This window comes from Pezoporus wallicus, unplaced genomic scaffold (assembly GCF_028554395.1).
Source record: "Pezoporus wallicus isolate ANWC-B61680 ecotype Strahan unplaced genomic scaffold, APGP_CSIRO_Pwel_v1 contig_6566, whole genome shotgun sequence".
In the NCBI taxonomy this organism is placed as follows: domain Eukaryota; kingdom Metazoa; phylum Chordata; class Aves; order Psittaciformes; family Psittacidae; genus Pezoporus; species Pezoporus wallicus.
In genome coordinates, this window is record NW_026638763.1 from 298,619 (window position 1) to 321,495 (window position 22,877).

At 40.1% G+C, this 22,877-nt stretch overlaps 1 protein-coding gene and 1 long non-coding RNA gene across 8 annotated transcripts in view; one reads left to right on the forward strand and one right to left on the reverse strand.

Annotated features, from left to right (window-relative positions):
• LOC130600699 (uncharacterized) overlaps positions 1-22,877 on the reverse strand; it is a 66,221-nt gene that overhangs the window by 18,883 nt on the left and 24,461 nt on the right. The gene's annotated exons all lie outside the window — the stretch shown is intronic.
• NCKAP1 (NCK associated protein 1) overlaps positions 2,870-22,877 on the forward strand; it is a 61,238-nt gene continuing 41,230 nt past the window's right edge. For 4 of the 7 annotated variants that reach the window (XM_057412206.1, XM_057412213.1, XM_057412207.1 and 1 more), the window contains exons 1-3: positions 2,870-3,063; positions 14,362-14,379; positions 15,503-15,613. In XM_057412206.1, coding sequence (XP_057268189.1) covers positions 2,956-3,063; positions 14,362-14,379; positions 15,503-15,613 — 237 coding nt within the window. In that variant the 5' untranslated portion in view covers positions 2,870-2,955. The remainder of the gene's footprint in view (positions 3,064-14,361; positions 14,380-15,502; positions 15,614-22,877) is intronic. The other 3 variants (XM_057412209.1, XM_057412210.1, XM_057412212.1) reach the window with 1 other exon arrangement.

A 22,877-nucleotide genomic window follows, 5' to 3' on the forward strand; every position in this document is an offset into this window, starting at 1 on the left:
AGCAGTAGCATCTTCTGATGCTGAGTTTTGAACTCTCTTTCCATGTCCTTATTGGAGTTGAGATGTGGTGTGCCTTCCATTCCTAATCAGGTCTTGGTACCTTGCTGATACCTTTGCTGAAAAGCCCTCACTTCATAAAGTGTGGTAGGGGAAACTCTGTACTTGAAAACATCTGGTCTACTGGTCAGGCTGTATATAAACGGATTATTTTTTGTCTTAATGTGTCTGCTTGCATGTTAGAAGACTACTGTTAATACTCTGGCTAACCACATTACAGTGGCGATTCAGATAATCTATTTAGCATTAGGTCCGTATGGCTGCATAGGAGCAAAAATTGCTAGTATCAGAAGTTCTTGTTTACTGATACTGATCCTTTCCCTATTCCAATATTCAATATGTTTTCAAGAAAGGCAGCTAACTCAGCACCCACCATTTGATTAAAAAATTATAGCAACCAGAGGTGCTCCTTATTATAAGATCTTGTAAACAGCCTTATGAATAGCGTGGGAGTTAAAAACAGGATGCTCTGTCATTACTACAAAAGAGAGAGTCGTTTTTCCCTTCTGTGCCTCAACCTGTCATCTGTGCAGAGCAGAGAGCAACTGTGATTGTTTTCACATTGAAAACTATATTAGTAGCTACAGAGAGCTTGAAGGGCCTCCAGTGAGCTCTGTAAGCCCAAACTTAATCAAAACCAAGTTACTTTGACTCCACTGTAATCCATAGTCTTTCTACTAAATCCAGAGGAAGGAAGATTGGGATATTAGATCATAGATGATTTAATATGATGCACAAAAATGCCCAATACAATGTCACAATGCTGATATTCCATGTGCTTGGCTCTATGTAAATTACAAATTCTGTGATTGTTAATGTTTGAAACTTCTAGAAGATTCAGTATGGCTAAAGAAATAATTGGATGTGGAATTAAGAATTGGCTGCTGTTGTTTTAGCTGTAGGTGAGAAACAAAAAAATTGCTCTCAGTAGTAGTATTTGTTCTTAGTTTGCAGTGCAACTCCATGGGAAACATCTAAATTGCAACTAGAAAGATTATATTTGATATTTAAAAAAAATAATAATGGAAGATGTTTTATGTAAAAAATATTACTATAGATATTATACATTAAATACTGTGACATTACATAACATTTTATGCTTTATAAATTTAAACAGCTATCTGAATGCTTCTAATGTTTTCCATTGACTCCAGTAGTGAAAGGTCAGGTCTAACCTAATCAAGCATTACAGCATTGTTGACAGGTATTCCTGACTCTTGGACACAAAGCTGAGGCAGAAAATCATCTGATAAAGGCCAAAGAATGAGTCAATAGCAGACTTCAGATTGAAACTCCCAAGTTCTTGCTTCCTGGTTTCATTCTTAATCATAAATTATCTTGTAACTGCTAAAAATGGAGGAGGCTAGTAATTTAATTACAGTTAGGCTTCTCACATTCATTTCTATGGTTTCTAAAAATCTATTAGTTTAAAAACACTAAAGGATGGATATCCTCTGATTCTGATTTCTAACGTGAAAATGCAACCTGAAAATTAAATAAAAGTATTAACATGCAAGAAAAGGCACAGATGGTAGTGCCACTATAGAAAAAAATAAAAGAGATTAGAAGGTTGATTCTGAAGCCTATCTCCCAGTAACTGCAGTCAGGAGCCCTGCATGCCAGCTGGCTGTGCTGGCAGCTCAGCAATGCAACTGTTTCAGTACCAGGTTGTGGTGACGAGTAGCTCTCATGGAAGCCTTTCATTGACATTCAGAGCATGGAAATAACCACTGTTTCTTAAAGATCTATGCTTTTGCTCCTGTGGCTTCAAGAGAAAAAAAAAGAAAAGTGACTCATCTAATTGATGAAATGGTATTTCATAGAACCACAGACTGGTTTGGGTTGGAAGGGACCTTAAAGCTCATCCAGTCCAAACTCCCTGCCATGGGCAGGGACACCTTCCACTAGAGCAGGTTACTGCAAGCCCCTGTGTTCAACCTGGCCTTGAACACTGCCAGGGATGGGGCAGCCACAGCTTCTTTGGGCACCCTGTGCCAGCACCTCAGCAGCCTCACAGGGAAGAGCTTCTGCCTAAGAGCTCACCTGAACTTCCCTTGTTTAAGTTTGAACCCATTACCCCTTGTCCTGTCGCTACAGTCACCTGGTGAAGAGCCCCTGTCTGGCTGCACAAGTGGTGGAAGGTCGCTGAATGATGATAGTTGTGCAATGCTTTTCTGAGCTTCAGATCTCGATTGCAGTTGATTAAAAAAAAAAAAATCCTACAGAGAGGTTCTGTAATTAACCTTGAAGAAAAATGGATATTCTTCACACACACCTTGGGGCTCCACCTGCAACGCAGCTCAATGGGTCTGCTGTTAAAAACCACAGCTAAAGCAGCCAGCCGTGGACTTTAGGACAAGAGGGTAATGGCTTTAAGCTGCACCAGGAGGTTCAGACTAGATATTAGGAACAATTGCTTCCCCACAGGGTGCTCAGGCATTGGAACAGGCTGCCCAGGGGAGGGCTGGAGTCACCGTCCCTGCAAGTGTTCACACACCGTGGAGACACGGCCTCAGTGCCATGGGTTAGTGGTGGCCTTGGCAGTGCTGGGGAACGGTTGGGCTTGATGATCTTAAAGGTATTTTCCAACCCGGTTGATTCTATGGATCTATGACTCGCCACCACCTGTAGGGACCCCCTCGTCGGCGCTCGGTGGTTGCCCGCTGTGGAGGCGCTTCCGGGGGCACGGAGCGCTGACATCCCGGGCGGCGCCGGCAGAGGGCGCCCGAGAACCTCTCACGTGACTTGTGCCGCCCCGCCGTGGCCACGCCCCGCGGAGGCCGCAGCGAGGGAGGCCGGTGGCGGCGAGGCGGTAGCGCCGGGCCGGCGGCCGCGCCACGGCGGGGCTGCGAGCGGCGGGTCCCGGGCTGGCTGCGGCGCGGAGTGCTCCGGGGCAGGATGTCGCGGTCCGTGCTGCAGCCGAGCCAGCAAAAGCTGGCGGAGAAGCTCACCATCCTGAACGACAGGGGCGTCGGCATGCTCACCCGCCTCTACAACATCAAGAAGGTGCGGGGGCCCCGGCGGGGAGGCGGGGGGTGGAACCGCTCCGGCGCGATCTCCGCCGCCGCTGCCTCCCCGCCGGGCCCTAGCCAGCCCGGCGCTCCACCGGCATTGCGCCGCTTGCGGCTGACCCGGCCGGGCTGCGGCCTAGCGGCGGGGCCCGACGGGCAGGGCGGGGAGCTGCCGGGGCGGTCGGGAGCTCCGACCCGGCACGACGCTGCGCCGCCTGTGGGGCGGCGAGGGGCACGGCCGGGGCTTCCCTACTTGGCGGGCTGTAGGAAGGGAGGCCCGGTGCTGCGGAGCGCCCGCAGGCCTGGCTCCCCCCGCTGCGGGGCCTAAGCCAGGCCTGTTCCCCGAGACAGCCGGTGCCGCCCGGAGCCGCTCCCGCCCCGCCAAGCGTGAGTCACGGGAGGTGGGAGTGGGCTGCTCGGCACGGGCTTTCCCACGCCGCGTTGAGACACCGAAGGGAAGGATTTGGGGTAAAATTAGTAAGTTTAATTTCAATAAGTTCGAGGCGCGCGGTTGCTTAGCAGCTCCTGGCGTGAGATGGAGCAGATGTTTGAAGCTGCCGTGGGTGCCAGAGCTGCTCCCCCCTTTCACGAAATGGAGAATATCGGAGTTAGCCTAGGTGAGGTGGTTCGGCGGGTCTCGGTAGTGACGGGGAGGACGGGGTACGCCTCCCAGCTTGGTTGATTTCTCTTCCGGAGGGTAATCGGTGTGCTTTCCCATAGGGAAGAACGTAGTTCATGGCCAGCCCCTGCTCCAGGTCCTTCATACATCCTTACAGGCTTAATTTTCCTAACGTGCTATCCGTCATCTGAATGTGTACAGCTGCTCAATCCACTTACAGCAATGGATAGGTTAGGATTTTATTGGTTTGATTTGAACGCAGTTATTTCTGAGAGTTTATTAATTTAAAGAAAATATTAGTTATTCCACTCAAGCAGTGAGCAGGTTTAGCCTGTTACAATTTTTGTTCCATTCACATGCTGCACTTGTAGCAATAGCAGAGAGAGGAGGCTTAGGTGTTTACCTGATTACTTCTGAAGCCAGGCTTCTGCCAGGGGTCATCCTGCCAAACAGATCTGACCTCAAGGATGTGCTTTGTCAGGTTGCTTTGCTCATATGGGAGACTGGCACTCCAGAAGCAGTAAGAGCTACTTAGCTGTACCAGGTGCAGTGTTGATTTTAATTAAGGTGGTGTTTACAGGAAATAAAAGAAATGATTGAAGTATTCAGAAGTCAGTGTTGATCCAAAGCAATGTCAGTAGTTCATGTACACTTGAGGTATTTTGCAAATCTTCACTGACAGAAATAAATTATTTAAACTAAATTATTTCTAATTCCTGTCTTTCTGAAATAGAAGCGAGGTCCCTTTTAGTTTGTGGTTTTGTATGCTTAATAATTGTTAAAAGTGAGATTCTCTTGTTACATAAAACAAATTCCTTATTTATGGAGGAAGTAAAATCAGGAGAGTCATTTGTGTGTGCGCTTGTTCTGCTTTGAGAAAAATACCCCAGATGAAGAACAGGCTGAGCACAGCAGGGTTTGGGGGGGAGAAGGCAGGAAACGAGACAGGAAGAATCATACCTCGTCTTGATATACAGCTGTGTCTTACCCATTTTGGGCTCTTATTTTCATAACCAGTGTTCTGATTTGGGAACACTTGTGTTGAGTGGTCCAGTGCCTACACATACATTTTTGCTGGCATGCTTAGATGGCAGAGTCCTGGGCAAATTTGCGCATATGGTGGTAGCTGCTTCTGCTGTTACGTGTGCCAGTGAAGTGCTTCAAATGGATAGGTTCTCAGTAGGGGAGCATCAGCATTGGAAGTGTTACCAGTATTCCTGCAGATGCTATGACGTGAATCCGAAATTGCATAGTTCTTACAGAGAAAAAAGAGGCGTGGCCAAGCAGCTTGATTATTGTGTAGCATACAGTTTTACAAACCTGGAGGTGTCCCAGCCACAGCTCTGTGTATCTATGTAGTGATTTGTGATTCAAATAGTTGTTTTCTTAAGCTGCAGTCAGCATTGCTTGCCAGTGGTAACTGGCTAGGTCTGATGGTAAACCCTCGATGTCTTGCGATTGATCACTGTGTTTTTTTGGGAATCTCTTTTCAGCCAAGCAGCAGCATAGCTGGCTGCTTGGAACACTTTGGTTTTCTTTATTTCGCCATATACATACTTCTTCCCCCTCTAAAAAGTCAATTCCAAAACTGCTGTTGAAGGTTTACATAGCTTCCTCCATTGAAGATGATCTCGAAACTAGAGATAACCGCACAATATGTGGTATTGCGGTTAAAGGAAATGGTTAAGACTATTTTTAATAAGAGGAAATGAGAAGTGAAGTATTTGTAGGCTGCCTTACAGATTGCTCTACATACTATCTAGGGAGTAGAGATTTTAATGGAGCAAGAATTTTGTTGACTGTTAAAATCCAAACAGGAAAACTTTACTTCCCAAGGAATTGCTGAAGTTGTTAAAAGCAGTTAGAAACTTATACTTTGTCTTCCTGTATAAGTTTGAGGTTTGATGTCATTGTGCTTATAGCTGTACATTGTTCATCATTTCCTGTTTACTGAAATTCTATGATGTTGCTGCCTTCTGAAATAGTTTAAAGCTTGCTGGCTTTAAGCTAGAGTATATGAATGGATAGAGTTTTTCCTGAGAGAGTGACACGGAAAACGTGAAAAGTAGAGTTACTAAGGTAATGGTGGATGTTGAGACAAAATTCATTGTAGGTAGAATTTTTGTTGCTGCTGTTGTTTTGAAGGATGATTGTTTGCTGTCTGCTTTCGGCTGTCTTTTGTACTGTATTAGTCCCAAACTTGGGAATCCTGCCATTGTGGTTTCTCTCCTGGTTTGTACCTTCTACTTTTAAAGAATTCATCCTTGGTTACTCAGGCTAGCAACTGTATTATAATTTACCGTGTAACTCTTCTGTCATCACTTGCCTATGACTAAACTTGTATAAATCAAAGACAGCAGGATCTTTTAATGATATCCTGGCTCAGATGAAGGTTGGATTTTGTCGTTAGCTTTCAGAGCAGACCGAGATGGTGTTGGTAAGCTTTGTGTAACATTGTCAGTACTGTCAAATAAGTATTGTTCAAGAGTGGTGGCAGAGAAATAATCTTGTTTTCTGTGGGCCTGTCTTCTGTTTGTTTATAAAGCACTTGCACACTGGGAAGTATTTACAATAAAAGATTTCATCTTAAAATACCAGAAGTAGAGATTTAGCTGGAGCAAACCAAGAGTGCGCTTTTGCTGAATGTCAGAGTACTGCTATTGTAAACACAACTGCTAGGGGTGAAAGTTGAGGTTTTGAATTATTTAGATTATACGTTATTCAGACACGGTGAGTCTGTATTTAGCATTAATTGCTTTGTTAGCAATGTCCTGCTGTTCTTCACGGTGCAGGTTTTATGGTTTTGTGAAAATTTTTTTCTTAAAATGTCATAAATTCTTTTGACTTTCAAAATTCTGATGATTATATGGAATCTGGAGAATGAGAAACTTAAACTAATTCTTAGATATAAACTGCATAACAAAACAGAAGTCATAGATAAGGAGCAGAGTAAGTATTTGCAGGGGCTTTAGCTGACTTGATCTTTATCTTTCCAAACAAAAAATGTTGTCCCAAAACCTATTGTGAGCACCACATAACTTTGTATGAAGCCACATTTAAAATCATTTAGCAGGTGATTAGTTGCCAGTTAGTTCTTTAAAGATGCAGTAGTGGGAATATTGGATTTTTACATGTATTGAGGATGTTACTGTTGGCCATTGTAAAGACTGAGCACTTCTCATTTTCCCTGTTTACTTTCTCTTCTGTATCAGTTTGTCGTGGTTTAAAACCAGGCAGAGGGCTCCTTCACTCACTCTCCCCCTTCTTTCCCTCTCCCTACTCCCGGAGGGACAAGAGGAGAATCGAAAAGAATGCAACTCCCATGGATTGAGATAAGAACAGTTTAGTAACTAAGGTATAACATAAATCACTACTGCTACCACCAATAATAATAATGATAAAGGAAATAACAAGAGAAGAGAATACATCACCTCACCACCAGCCAACTGATACCTTGCCCCCCCCCCCCCCCGAGCCCGACCAAGTTCCAACCGATACCTCCTCCAACCCCGCAGTCTCCCAGTCCTTCCAGCTAACTCTCAGTTACATCCTGGGCATGATGTGCTGTGGTGTGGAATACCTCTTTGGTCAGTTTGGGTCAGGTGTCCTGTCTCTGCTTCCTCCTGGCTTCCCCTCCTCCCTGGCAGAGCATGAGGCTCACAAAGTCCTTGGCCAAACCAAAACATCCTTGTTATCAGCTCTGTTCCCGAGCCGAAAGTCAAAAACACAGCACTGCACCAGCTACCAAGAAGGAGAAAAATGACTGCTATTGCTGAACCCAGGACACAGTTAAAGTACATGCCCTTTTCAAAAGAACAAGGGAGGGCATATGCTGTGAGGGGAAAAAGGGCCTGCATCGAGTTTGCTGTGGTAAATGGTAAGTTGACCAGCCAAGGCTGAATAGAAGTCACATCTTAATTCACTAGTCTTTTATGCTGCTTCTGAGATAAGGATGAAGAAAAAAAGCTTCCAAAGATTCTGATACTGGGCTGGAGAAGACTTGACAAAGCCTAAACATTGCAGGGACAGTTGTAAAAGCCAGTTGGTGGTTTGATTAGTGGTTTGAATAGAACCAGTGGATGAAATGCACTGTTCTGCTCAGGCACCAAAGTGGTTCTTCAGGAGAAAGTAGGAGAGATTTTAGGTGGCTGGCAGAAGGAGGGGAAGTTTCTGATCTGCAGAGCTCTGAAGTTTGGAAGGGTGTAGGATTAGATCACCCTCTTGACTCTGAGCTGGAGTGCAGAGCTTTGAGCTGGGGGGTAAAGCTCACAAATACCTTTTGAATTGGATGGTTGGTATTGGAAAGAACAGATGATGTCTTCAGGTTATCAGGAAGCATCTTAGGGTGGGGCAGTATTGCTTCCAGTGCTTGATACATGTTAGCAGTTCTTGAAAGATTAAGATGACAGTCTATGTTCATCTGTTTGTGCCTGTGATCTTGGAGGAATGGCTGAGAATAGTGTCCCACTGGTAGGAGGAGAAAGTCCTAAACAAAGTCACAGTAAGTGCTGTCAACTAAAAATGAAACAAATTCCTTGACTCAGGAAGCAAACACAAGTACCATGTCACATTGATGATACCAGGTTACATTATATTTTTAACTTGGAAGAGAAACTAATTTTGTAAAGAAACAATATGGCTTTTTCATATAATATAAAAGTGTCCCATGATACCTTCTAAAATACACAGAGAGAAAACCAGGTGGATTTATCCTTTTGCATCGAGTGTAGATGGCCAGAATTCTTTTTCATTGTTTCTTCATTTACAGGAATTACCTCCTCCCCACCCCCCAGTTACTACTCTTTGCCCTGTCTTATGTTGACACAAAACTAAATCCAATTTTAGGTTTTTAAGATCATATGCACAGGAGATGCATCTGAATTCAGTTCCCATTTTAGATTCAGAATAGAGAGGGCATTGCCTTGGTTTATTTTATTAAGGAGTTTCTTTAGGGAAAGTTTTGTGGTGGTGAAACCTTCATTTTTTGTTTTGTCGTGGTTTAAGCCCAGCCTGTCACTCAGAAACCACACAGCCGCTCTCTCACTTCCTCACTTCCCCTTGCTTCCTCCCCCTGATCCCGGAGGGATGGGGAGGAGAATCGAAAGAATTTAACTCCCACGGGTTGAGGTAAGAACAGTCCAGTAACTGAGGTATAACACAAATCACTGCTGCTACCACCAGTAATAATAATGATAAGGGAAATAACAAGGGAAGAGAATACAACCACTCACCACCCGCCAACTGATACCCAGTGTGACCAAGCAGTGATCTAACCCTTCTGGGTAACTGCCCCCAGTTTATATAGCGGGCATGATGTGCTGTGGTATGGAATACCTCCTTGGTCCGGTGTCCTGTCTCTGCTTCCTCCCAGCTTCCCCTCCTCCCTGGCAGAGCACGAGACTCACAAAGTCCTTGGTCAACGCAAACATTACTAAGCAGCAACTAAAAACATCGGTGTTATCAGCACTGTTTCCAGGCTGAAAGTCAAAACCACAGCAGTGCACCAGTTACTAAGAAGGAGAAAAATGCCTGCTACTGCTGAACCCAGGACACCTTTGCATTTCACCTGCCAGGGCAAAGGTGAGCCAGCTAAGTGTCACTGCAAAATACCAGGGATGACATGAGGTTTTATAGATGTGTCAGCAAGGTAGTCTGAAGACAGAGGAGAGTAATCCTTTTCTTCTGTATGGTATGTGTTGAGACTCATCCGCAATGAAGCTGATCTGATGCACTTTTCGAGAGAGATGTGGAGAAAGTCCAGAGCATAATAATAAGAAAGACCAGTGGAGCAGAAAATTTTACCTGTTAAGAATATGGAAAACTTTTTTTAAAGTAAATTAATAAGTGGTACAAGTTCTTAAGTAGTTAAGGACTGCTGTATAGTTCTTGCAATTCCTTATGGCCACAGATGTAAAGAAGTGGTGGATTAAATTGTAGTGGAACAAGTTGGTTAGATCTGAGAACTTTCTAATGGAAAAGATTTTTAGATACAGTACAAGACTGTGAGAATGTTTTTGAATGTAGCCTATTGGAGACCTGCAAGTAACGAGTTGGCAGGCATCTCCCAGGAGTGACACAGATACAGTCAAGGCTGCCTTGGAACTGGAAAGTAGGGTAGGCAGTTTCTCAAGGTTCTTTCTGTTGTTATCTTCTGATTTCACGTGAATTTACATTGTAATGGGTTTGATCTTGGAGTAGAGATACACTAGAATTTAAAAAAAAGTATATACTTTGGGGTTCAGGACACACCAAATAACGAGTAATGGTGGAGAAGATGGCTTGCTTAGCTCTAGGAGACACTGGACTAACTTTTAACACCTTTAATTGTAATTTTGAATTAATATGAAATCTTTCACACTTTTGAACCTTAGTGCATGTAAAATGCAATAGCTATTAAATTTATAATAATTTTGAGCTATATTTTTGATATGTCCAATGCCTATAGAGACTATGAAAATTAGTTAGAGACTTTCTTCTGATTCCAGATCCTTCTTGGATCATGGGAGCAATACAGTTCTGGTTGAATTTTAATATTACAGTTTATCTATCAAAATACAGGTTTACTTTTTGTACAAATATTGTTTATGTAACTGCATACATCAGTAAAGTTATGTAGTTAGTACAAGATTATCCAAGTGATACTGGTATAGGAACATTAAATTTTAGCTGTCAAAAGTATTAAACTGTACTCTAGTAATTTGTCCATGTGTGACTGACTGAGTTGCATCTGCTTACATAACTATTAGGAAGGGACAAGGCTTCATTCACAAAGCTTATCTGGGACTAGCCTGTTAATAATAAACTTAAGCTTCCTCAAAACCTAAAATACAGCAAAGCCATTACTTTAGGCTTGGTCAGAGATATTAAGACAAATACAGTTTGAACAGTTTCCTTACATATTCACTATTCAAAGAATTCAGTCTTCACTGATTACTCACCTTTCTCTCTCTGTAGTTTTTGCTTTCTAAAAATTAGAGATTGTCAGTTGGTAATCTCATTATTTTAAATGCACAATGGAAAGAGAATAAATAATGCGGTTTATCCTGCAGAAATCTAGAGCTAATAATGAACCTGTCTCTTTGAATGTTTGTTTGCCATGTATTATTTAGTATAATTTATAAGATGCATACCCTCAAACCAGGCAAACTTACAGCTGCATTTTAGGGTGAAGTCTTTTATGCCAGCAGCTACTACAAGAGAAGAAGAGCAGTTTTACTCTGTGTGTCTTTTTTGAGTGTTAAGAGAATATGCTGTAGTAAACTATAAATGGTACATAAAGAAGCTTTTCTCATTTTTTTTTAATTTGAGAAGTCTTAGTGTGTTTCCATTTACAGCTGAAAATTACCAGCTCGGGGATGGCATACATTTTATTGTTATTGAACTTCTATCAATTTACTGGTTAAATTCATGTTTTTTTTAGTGCAGACTCATTTGTAAATGAAATTTGAAGATAAGGGGATTTGTTCACTATTTCAGTATATGTTGATACTGTCCAGTGGAACTGTACTCAGCAGTGTTTTATCTTGACTCTGCAGTCAAGTTACATTGCTGCAAAATATGACATGTTTTGTGATCATCTGCTGATGTAGGAGTTTTGGGGGATGAAAATAGGACATTATTGAGTCAAGTGGCCTTGTCTCCCCTTTATTGGGAAGCAGCCCTGCTAATAATTTGGAATAGGTTGGACTTAATTATATTACTGTATTTCCATAATGTAGTAACACATTTAGGTTGTTATTTTGTTGGTGATTTTTTTTTAATCATACTATACCATGTAACTTGGCCAGTACTTTCCAGTGTTCTTACTCAAGGACATGTGTCATGTTTAAGTAAAAGAAAGCAATTTAGGTGTTGTAAAGGCAAGTTTGCACCCTGTATGCTGTACTGTGGTTCTGACTTTCAACAACTGTACCTGGACATAAGCTTGCTTTTTATTCATGTCACATCAGCTGGATATATGTAGTAATTTTGGTGATGGATTTTTTGGGGGTGGTTGTTCTCCTCCAACATCCTCTGCCCTCAAGTAGGGAGTAAAATGTTAAATGTTTTATTTAATGTAGTTATCTAGATTATTAGAGAGGTTAGGAAAATGCTGCTTTAGTTCAAAACATATGGGATAGTGAAGCATCTCTAAACAGTACATGTAGTCTGATCTCTCTGAAGTTTGATGACCTGTACATATGATTGCAAGTGAATATTCTGGACAACGAATCTCTTAGCCATAGAAATTGTATTGTTCTTGTTAAGAGTTGAATACACAGAATTATATATGCTCTCTTAGTTGAGAGCTTATTCAACTTCCATTCTAAAGTGCTGTGGGAAAAAATGCTGTGTAACCTGATAGAAAACCAGTGATTGAGTCTTTTTTTGTTATTTTAATTACTTAGGTTAGTCTCCAACAGTAGCTTTGCATCATCAGCATAACTGGTTGACAGCTGTTCAGTAATATACAAAGGAATTTAGAGATGACTGCTGAGAGATTCTTCCAGTATAATATTTCAGGGCTGAAGCAGATGGAATTCCATAGCTTCAGAGCTGTATTTCATGAATGCTGCATTAATAAGAACATTGGTTTTCTTCCTAATGCTCAAAAAATATGGCCATTCTGGTTTTATTTTAAAAAGGTAAGAAATGAAGAAAGTTGCTGCAGCCCACTTAGGGGAAGCAGTGATATTTGAGGCTGATTGTGAAAAGGCTACTGCATTTGGCTGATTCCAAAGACTTGTGTGAATACTAGGGAGCTGTATATGGCAAAGTTATCTTCGTATGCTGTACCGCAATGTATTACGTTATATTATATATATACACGCACATATATATTATGCATATACATGTATGTTATAAATATACACAATATAATGTATTACAGTAGTGACAAGAGGGTTTTTTATTGACTAATACAGCTATTAAAAGCAAAAGCTACCTTTCTTGCCTGTATTCTAAGACTATTGCCCTCAATGTCTTTGTTCTTTCTACAGTGCAAAATCTGGTTATGTGCCTTACAACATTTGTGTGAAAGTGCAGGGGTTGGGGTTTTTATTTTCATTCTTTTATGCTTTCTGGAGTAAGCCATAGTGAGCTAGAGCTTCATAGGTCTGTTTGCCATGTAGGAAAGGTTTAGCTTATGTAGAGTGTTTCATATGTTATACTAAATGCAGGTAACAGCATGGATGAAAATGGTACTGATGCTGCAACAGCTGGTAATCAAATAATATTGGTTCTTAGAAAGGAGCTGAGCTGCTGTGGAATATGGGAGAGGAATGGAAAAAGAATTAACCCACTAATTTAGTGGTGACTTTTCTTCTTTCTATTCCACATAGGTAGGCTTGTACAGCTTTCTTTGAAATGTATGAAGGATACCTTTAACCTTTTACATCTTGCAGCAGTTTTCTTTCTTATGTATGGAACAATATGTAGTAGTTTATTAGTGGGAAGAATTATGGTTGCTTTAAGTGTAATGTTAGCAAACAAACAAGGGGAAGGAGCAAAGCACTGTCTTGCATATTCAGATGTATTGAGGGGATTGCCAGTTAGACTGGTAATAATATTCATCATCTATGGGAAGTGAGCCCCTGAAGGCACAAGAGGATGTGCATGTTTGTGTTTTCAGATGTCTGTGTGAATGATCTATGTGTAAGGGCTTGGGGAGAGCATAATTTTTAGTAAACATATTGAAAAGCTGATTTATAGGAGGAAAACCATCCGTTGCTAGGAAGAGTAAGGAGTTTATTTGCTAGTGTTTGAATTCAGCCTGAAAAATTCAGGAAGTCAGCAGTGACAGATTTCTTGCCTCCTAGCAGCAACCATTTTGGAATTTAACAGGCCACAAATCTATGTTTTTTATAAGGGTGTTTTCTTAGTTTGTAATCTTTCTTTTGGACAACAAATTAATCTGACAGATTCTGACAAACCCATGATGTCTGGTTAAATTAAGACTTCATCAGTTTGAAGCACACTGTTTAATTTTCTGATGCCTATTTACAGTATAATTTTTTAGTTTTGAAACTGTGTGAAGACTAAAGTGTGTAAAGAACAGATCTTTTGTGGCACACGTTGTTTGCTGCTGTAAGAATATCAAAGCAACTATTTAATATCTAACTGATACTGTGGATGTTGCTGAGTTTATTTTCATTATAAATACAGTATTTTTTTTGTGGGGAAATAAGCAAATGGGGAAGTTCTGCTATTAGAGTAGTACATTAGCATACATCATGATGGTCATGTACTGCCAGTAGGAATTTTAGAAAATTAAAATAATGACTTTTGTGTTTTTGTTTTTTTTTTTCTTGGCTACCGTTTCTTTTTCAGGTATGTAAAAACTTCACTGAGTTTCTCTCCGTTTTTCCCCCCTGTAGTTGCATGTGGTGTCTGTTAAAACATTATTTTATTTTTTTTTCCTCTCCCTACGTGAACTTAGTTTGGAAGTACTATTCGAAGTTACATGTCTCAGTATATACATAGCACTTACTAGAATTTTACTGTTGTGCAGAGTTGATTGTGTCAGAATAATCACCACCCTGTAGAAAGTATTCTGCTTAGGTAACAGATGGTCATTATGTTCTCTTGGATGTAGGTAGTAGTCTATTAGTTCACTTAAATGTAACATATTTTAGAAGTTAAGAGTAATTTGTTTATATGTAATTTTTCTCTCTTTTTATTGCACTGCTTTCCCAGCAAGGACAAGTTTGGAAGGTTTGCAAAGCTTTTCACCTTCCCTTTGCCCGCTTGCCCGCTTTCAGAATCGGTCTCATACTCCATGACTTCTGTCTCTACGGTCCACAACTTGGTCATAGAAATCAGTGTGGAAAAGTTCTTTAACGAGCTGTCATTTGAGCGTAGAAGTGCCTAGGATGTAATTTAGTTTTGCATGAGACACTTAACTCTTTTGCAAATCCCTGAGGACTATAAAACTAAATGAATCTTTGAGAGAAAATACGATTTGAACACAAATCTTGTCATGTAAGTAGCACTGCTTTTAATATGTTTCTCCAAACTAAATGGTATAGCATGGCTCGCTGGTCAGCGTAGTTGAGTAGTGTGTCTGACACCATGCACTATAGCTGGCAAAAGTAGGTGCTTCCTCGGTCCTTTGTCCACAGCAGCTGTTCTGATGTGTCTATATAAGTTATTTAAGAGTCCTGACACTTAGTTGTGACTTCTGTTCAAATCAGAATTTAATGAAATTTAGTGATTGCTGCTTTTAAAACGCAGCCTATGCTATGCTACAGTAGGAGTAAAGAAAATCGGCAAACCCTGACTTCTTAATCCAAGGAACTAGGATACTTTAGGAAGTACTGGTGGTTTTATTGTGAGATGGAAAATTGTCTTGCAGTTAACAATTTAAAGAGAAACTAAATGCAGATTGGTGGTGGGGCTCTTAGCTTTGTTTCACAAAGGATATTTGAATCATTTACTGTGCCCAGCACTGTCCTCCACAGATGATGACATGATTGAATTTTCTAACAGTTTAACTCCAGATGAATACAACACTACCTCAAACCAGGAATAGCATTAAAAGGAAACCTTTTTTTTTCCTCCTTCTTTTAGGATTGAGTGTTTTCCCTCACTGCTGTTCTGCACTAACTGCTTTGATACTTCCATGCATCTTTTTCAGTAGAAGAGCATCTCTGTACTGTTTCCCATTGCATATTTCAGCTGTGACAGTCCCTGCACTTTGCCTTCCATTTTATCACCTGCTCACTAAAATCAAACAAAAAAAGAATCTTTCTATTTTGTCTTCAGACTTGCAACTTTCACTTAGCTTTAGATGAATGACTCTGGTTTTACTTCATTTTTTTATTGTATTTTTTTATAGGCATGCGGTGACCCCAAAGCTAAACCATCCTATCTTATTGACAAAAACCTGGAATCTGCTGTCAAATTCATAGTCAGGAAGTTCCCAGCAGTAGAAACACGCAACAACAATGTAAGTAACCAAATGGCTATATACATATTTTTCTCAATGTCCTTTGGCACTTGGTGCTCAAATCTGTGAGGGTTTATGTGTTCTTATGAAGTATCTGATGTCAACAGTTGCGTTTGGAGTATAGTAGTTGAATAAAATGTCTTGACAGGGTACTTCAGAAAGAGCTGTCTCCAAAGAGAGTGTAGTATACTGTAAGTCTGAGTCATTTTCTTTTACCTTAGGACACTTTCTCATTTTCTCTTTGCCTGCTCTCTTCTGTTCCATGTCAAAGAACTGTGAAATGAATTTAATCCTTGTAAAAGTCATGCCTCACTTAGATAGCAGAAATCCTTGGTGACCAGACTGATTGCAGAAGAGGGAAGTGGCGTAACTTGATTAGTGAAGAGACCTGTCCAGCAGATCAAGAAAAGACACCTGACGGCAAAGTGGAAAAATGTGTTAGTACTTCAGAGGTGCATGTGCCTTACAGGTGCCCTTGTGTATGGGGTCAGTCCCTGTGGGAATAGAGAATGCTTTAGTACATAAGGAGAAACCTTGTTGAAGTACAACAATACAGGAATATAATGGTTTCTTCTTCAGGTGTAGCGAGTTCAGTTGCAATAGGAAATTATTTTTCACCCTCTGAGGGATTCAGTATTGCTGAATTTGACATGTATCCTTTAGAGGCAATTACTGGATTACAGGCAGGCATTTTGGCAGGTGGTACACGCTTGTTTCTCTATTTCAATTTGGAAGTCAAGGGAAAAAGATGTTTGTTTTACCTGATCACATTTTATTCCAAAGGTGGAAAGTGGAGGTAGGTGTTGGGTTTGCATGTTCCCTGCATGCAGCTACTTGCATGTGTGCTTGAGAGGTTTAGGCATGCTTTAAGCATTCAGGTTTCTGCTGAATGGTAGCTGAAATAATTAATTTATTTTACAATACCAACTAGAATTTTTATGCAATGTCTTCAGTAATGCCAGTGGGGGAAAAAAAGAAGAGAAAAACCTTCCCTTATGGAGGAAACAGTTTCAGTGACAGTGCACTTTAAAACTGGTACATGTTTGATGTTGCCCATCTTTGTATTGGATTTGATTGTGTTAGTAAACAAAGATGGCAAATTCCTTATAAAATTTATGTAAAAATAGTCAATCCTTAAGTAGCGTTTGGTAAATACTTCTACATTTGGTAAATACTTCTATGTTTGGTAAATGCTTCTACAGAAGCTTACATTCTGTAAGCTTCAGTGGCAGATCTATTAATGAAAAATTATAGACATAAAATTTATTTAATGCAGTTGCATGTATGCTCTATATGTGTTTTGGTTGTTGATTATGAATTTGGAGCTAAACTAATGACAGATACTTAAGGATTTGGTACTGTGAAAATTATGGAAAAGCTTATGCTCGTAATGTTTTGTCATTCCTTTGTGTTTATTTACCATGAGCCAGCCAGGCTTGCATTTATTAAAATTATCAAAAGCCTACCCTCCTCATGTATGGTCACAGCTTAAAAGTAGGGATTTTGAGTTCTAGCAATAAGCAGCTGGGGTTTCCCTCCATGGAGTGAGAGCTGGTGGCAGTTCGCTTGTCTTAGTTGTATCTCCTAAAAGAAACCTTTACCCAGAACATATTCCTGATGAGACAAGCGATACCATATGCAGAGAAAGTTCTAGTTTGATCTCAGATCGATTTTCATTTGTAAACCTTAGCTTCAAGAAGTTGTAAGCATCTAGCTCCTGGTCAGGAATATGTTCCCCTCCTTGCCCTTCCCTTGTCTTCCTCCTACCACTTGCAAACAACCAGCCCTCCATGTATTAGGGCACACCAAGGAGTTCCTTCAGTAAGGAAACAGTGGATCTGAGACTTAAAAGGACAAGAAGCTTACTGGGACAGGGCACATCAGTTAATGAGCTATTATGGGAGATTACAGATGGGGAAGTTGTTGAGAAATCATAACCTGTTTCCTCCTTGCAGTGAAAATTCCAGGACAGCCTTTCTGTGAGAGGCTTTGGCTTTTGTGCATTCAACTGCAGCAGTCATCATTGCTTAGCATTATGCATTTATGCAGTTAGTAGGACCTATTGACATGTCCGTAGGTGATGTTACCAAACAAGCTTGCATTCAGTTAGAGAATAGGCTGTGCCTGCTTTCTTGATTTTTACTTTTAACCCACTTTTAGCTGTTTGTTTTTTTTCTCAGGTATGGGCATTTACAGTGTTTTGTCTTGGAGGTGAATAACAGGTTTTATCGAAGAGTATGAGCAGTGTTTTCTGTAATCAGTTATCTTGAAAAGCCTGCATTTTTATTCCTTTAAGACAAGTGATTTTGTGATGTTTGCTGATGACGGCTTTTACATCTTTATTCACAAAAAAATACAGCTCCTGGTTTTTTGTTCCTCCTTCAGAATTTGGCATGCTGAGTCAAACTAGAGCAATGTCTGGCAATCGCTGGGCTTCAAAATTGTACCAAGAGTTCAAGTTTATGAGCAGTTCAAACAATGATGTGCCTGATGAATCCTTGTTGATGAGGCTGAAAAATAATATAGAGTAGTTCATCTTCCAAAGAGTCGATTATAGATAACTCTGGACCTCATCAGTTCATAACTCGCTCTCTCCTGTTGTCTGAGAGCAGTCCATGTGGTCTTACACTTGCCCTTTCTTCTCCAATCACCATTATGTACCATATAACCTTGAAAATGTGCAGTTTGATGACTGAGCTCTTAAATCAACTGTTAACAATGTTGGCCAGCAATACAGTATTGCTTAATAGTGTATGAAATAACTTGCAGAGGATATGGTATGTATGTATAGAAAAATAATGGAAGGATTGACAAAGTGAGAAACCAACATTTTAAAGTCCTGTTTGGAAAAGATAACTTTTTATTATTATACAGTTCCCATCTTCAGTGTCTGGGAAACTTTAGTATTTATAATTATTTTAAACTGACTAAAACTTTGTTTTGAAAAAGCCTTCCAAGCTGGAAAAGCCTTCCAAAAAGCTTTATAGTGCCTTTGTTCTTGGTCATATCAGTGATCCGATTGTGCTAGTACTCAGGGTAACGCTTATTTTTACTGAGTTTCCTTCACTATCTTCAGAAGTAAAGTTCCAAAGTAAGGGACGTGAAAGCAGCCTGATTTTTCTGAAGGATTTGTAGACCTCATCCTCCTTTAAGCCATACAGGCAAGGTTATCACCACGGAAATCTAAAGAGCACATACCAAACAACAACGAAAAAGTGAGCTAAAAGGTTCTCTCTTCTTAGTCAATCCAACTATTTAATGCCATTGCAAAACCAGAATAATACTTCACAATGGAGCATTGGAGATGCTGAGAGAAAAGTAGTAGATTGTTTTTTGATAGTGGGTAGGGTCTTGAAAATCTGCTGCATGCACAGGTCAAGCTCTGTGTCTTTGTGTTTCTAAAACACCACAGGTAGGAAGTAGTGAGAATTTCTGCCTTCTTTCTTGAACGTATGTTTTTCTTTCAGTCGGCTTGCTCCTCAGGAGTTTTCCTGTAGGAAAACTTGCTATATTTTTAAATGTCTCTTGGAGAAGTTGAGGCTTAGTCATTGCTTGGTGGTGAGCAGGCAAGTGAAGCGTCACTCAGAAGTTTCTAAGTCAGTGCTTAGTGGGAGAAGTATCTGTGTTTTCCAGATACTACTAATCTTCATCTTCTTTCTAGTAGCTGTCTTCCCAGTACTTTTGTGTTAATGCATTGACTGCACATTCAGTTTCTTAGGAGTTAATATTTTGAGGGTTTAGTTACCTGATTTAACTGCAACATTTTTCTGCTATATTGTGTCAAGGGAGACTGGAAATAAGATCATATGGGAGTAAAGTACATAGAAGCAGTGCAAGTGTCTCCAGCCTGCCTGGCTTATATCTGTAGATATGAATTAGTTCACTTTTACATTTTTACTTCTTGAGAGTGTTAGCTTTTTCCTTTAAGATGCAAGTATGTATGCCTGGTCTGCTTACTGTCTTCCACAGTGAGCTGGTTGCATAGCAAATGAGCTGAGTGTGGGAGAGGCATTGTGGGCACAGAGTGGCTGGACCACCTTGGCCCAAGCTTTATCGGAACGCATTAAAGCATGCTTTTATTAAACGCTTTCTTTTATAATAAAATGTCTGAAATGCACACTTTATAACCAATCTCGATTTTAATTTGGGATAGGTGGTTGCAGTAATTATTCTTTTTCAAAGCACTTAACTAAATACAAGTAACTTACCTTTAAAAGTACTCCTTTCAGCCCCTGCAAGGGGTCCAGTGCCTAAAGGAAAATGCTCTTCCTTTGCTTGTTTCTAATGAAGCTTTTAATTTTGGAATTTGCTCGGTGTTTGTAAAGATACAGAAATTCTCTTCAGGGGGAATTCTCTTCAGGGGGAATTCTCTTCAGGGGGAATTCTCTTCAGGGGGAATTCTCTTCAGGGGGAATTCTCTTCAGGGGGAATTCTCTTCAGGGGGAATTCTCTTCAGGGGGAATTCTCTTCAGGGGGAATTCTCTTCAGGGGGAATTCTCTTCAGGGGGAATTCTCTTCAGGGGGAATTCTCTTCAGGGGGAATTCTCTTCAGGGGGAATTCTCTTCAGGGGGAATTCTCTTCAGGGGGAATTCTCTTCAGGGGGAATTCTCTTCAGGGGGAATTCTCTTCAGGGGGAATTCTCTTCAGGGGGAATTCTCTTCAGGGGGAATTCTCTTCAGGGGGAATTCTCTTCAGGGGAAAAATAGCATTGGAGTCTTGACTGTTCTGCCTCATGCATTGGTAAAACTTTTTCGCTAGGACATGATAGTTTTATTTTTGAGGAAATTATGTGGTGATTACTACTGTGGTAGCTGGTTTCTTAAGAGTGACTTAAGTCACTTAAATCCCCCAAATCAGTGAACTGTTAATATTTTTCTCCAGATTTCTAGAGTGCTATGTTTCTTGTATGGGAGACTTGATTTTTCAGATAACTTACTGCTTGCTTAAGCAATAAAAACCCATATTCCGCCATAAAACAAACTGGCCTCCTGGCCATGAAGACTAAAATCCTGATCAGGTAAGAGTATGCCATGCTTTTTGTGCATAGCTGCCTGTTCAACTCTGCTGCTGCTCAAGGAATTTACAGTGCTGAAGGAACCACAAATGAGGTTGATTTTTCCAAAACTTACTGGGGCACTGATTTAGGTTATGGGAGTTAACCCCTACATAAGTAGAGCCATCTGATGAGAAATTAGTCCCTGTTCAGCTTTGTACAAGCAGTTGTGCCTGAGAAGAAACTGCAAGATATCTGCAATAAATAAAATTTTATCTACTTTTTTACTAAAAAGTCACTCAGAATTGAAATTGCTCTGCTAATGCTGTGTCCGGATACAATCACACCTGCTGTTTTGATTTCCTATGCAGTAGCACGTATGTCTTCAGTCTTCTGCATAAGAATGACTTTGCAGCCTAAAATGACTTGCACTGTAATATAATCAGAGAGTAGTATGTAAACGTTTTCAGCCTATAGTCATTTGAAAGTGAGCATTTTTTCACTGCGATTCCAAATGGTAATGTGAAAGCATGAGACCTCTTTAAAATGTTTTGCCAAACAAAACTCATAATGTAACTTATAAGTAATTAATGTAACATACATTTTTTCAAAATCCTAAATGCTGTCAACAGTGATGTTTATATTCATGGCTTAAACCATGATTGTGTATGAATGTGAGATGGAGTAGCATCGAAATACCATTTAATTTTCATAATTATTTGTAATAAATCATCGTAGTACACCTCTATAAATTGGATCAGCCCATGTGAATTACTCGCCAAGGCATACCGGTCACGTACTCACTCTTGTTGCTTAATAGTATAAGCAATACCTGCAAAGGAATGAATGTGTGTAATACTTAACCTCTTCGCTTCATCCATGAAGACTTTTTGATTTGATGATTGACAGCTTTAGGCCATTAAAAAACAAAGAAACAAACCCCGCTCATTAATACCTGAACAGTGTTTTAGTTAAGCAGTGTTTCTAAGATGCCATTCCAAAGTTAGTTTTTGTGCATTTTAAATGAATAGTTCTTTCATGATTTCATGACAGAAATGTAAGAATGCAGGCAGCTACAAAAGTATGTCCAAAACATTTTTATTTATAGAGTAGCGCAGATGAGACTTTCATTCTCTGAATAGTCACCTGGAACATGTCAAGACCTGTGACCAAAGCTTGTATGATATGATCATATGTGATGAGCCTAATGTAGGAATTGCTGTATGAATTAATGCAAAAGAAAGAGAATGGAGGAGCTGTTGCTTATGACTGACAGGTCGATCAGTGTTCCAGTTGTCTGCCATGATTAATAACCTGGACCACCCTAGGAACAGTTGCGGAGAGACCTGAGTGGCAATTTCCTTTTCAGAATAGTTAACTTAGTGCTAGAAACCTGAAAACAAACCAAAAGTAGATCATGCTGTAGAAATACATCAGTTAGTTAAATATTCTATTACATCTTTTCATATGCAGCATGTCACTTCAGAAGCTGCTTTTAATTGGAAGTAAGAAACCAAGGACATCATTGTACAGTTACTTTACTGAACTTCAACCTAATTCTCTTTATTTAATTAGATCCATCTCTCTCCCTTTTGTTCTGCTATGGATTTTGTAGGCACAGAGCTTTGTTCAGATGAGTTGAATTTAAAAAAATCTTCATTTGAAGAATCTACAGGTGGCAAGCATAGTGAGGATAATAAATGACAGTAAGAATAGTTGGCAGTGATTATTTACCCCTATTCCCAGAATTTTAACAGTCAGTTTGTAGTATTGCTTTTGGGGTCTTGTATTACAGCTAGTAAGATGAGGTTGATGGTGTCTTCTCCGAGGACATGGTGATATATATGGTGTTGGTTTGTAGAAATCAAATGCAAGTGTTTAATAATCATATACTTGCTGGGAAAAAAATCACAGTGATACAAGGAGAAAATTCCGATACCTACAGTCTGTTCCTGGACCATGAAATAAGATATTTGTTTACATACTACTGCTATCAGTCTAATAATTTTGATAAAATAGTTATGCAGCTGCAGTTACCATCTGGTTTGCCACACATTAAAATCCTCTGAACAACCATTTCTAGTTATCTCATACTTTTCCTGAACATTCATACTAAATAAGTTGATTAACACTGGTAACATTTTCATTGTTTTCTTGTCTTTGAGCCATTGCTTGCTTGTCTCCAAGCCATTGTGTTCATGTAAGCTTTAAGTTGAGGCTGTCTTGCATTTTCTTACTTGGTTTGGGCTTCTATTAACGTACTTCTTCTA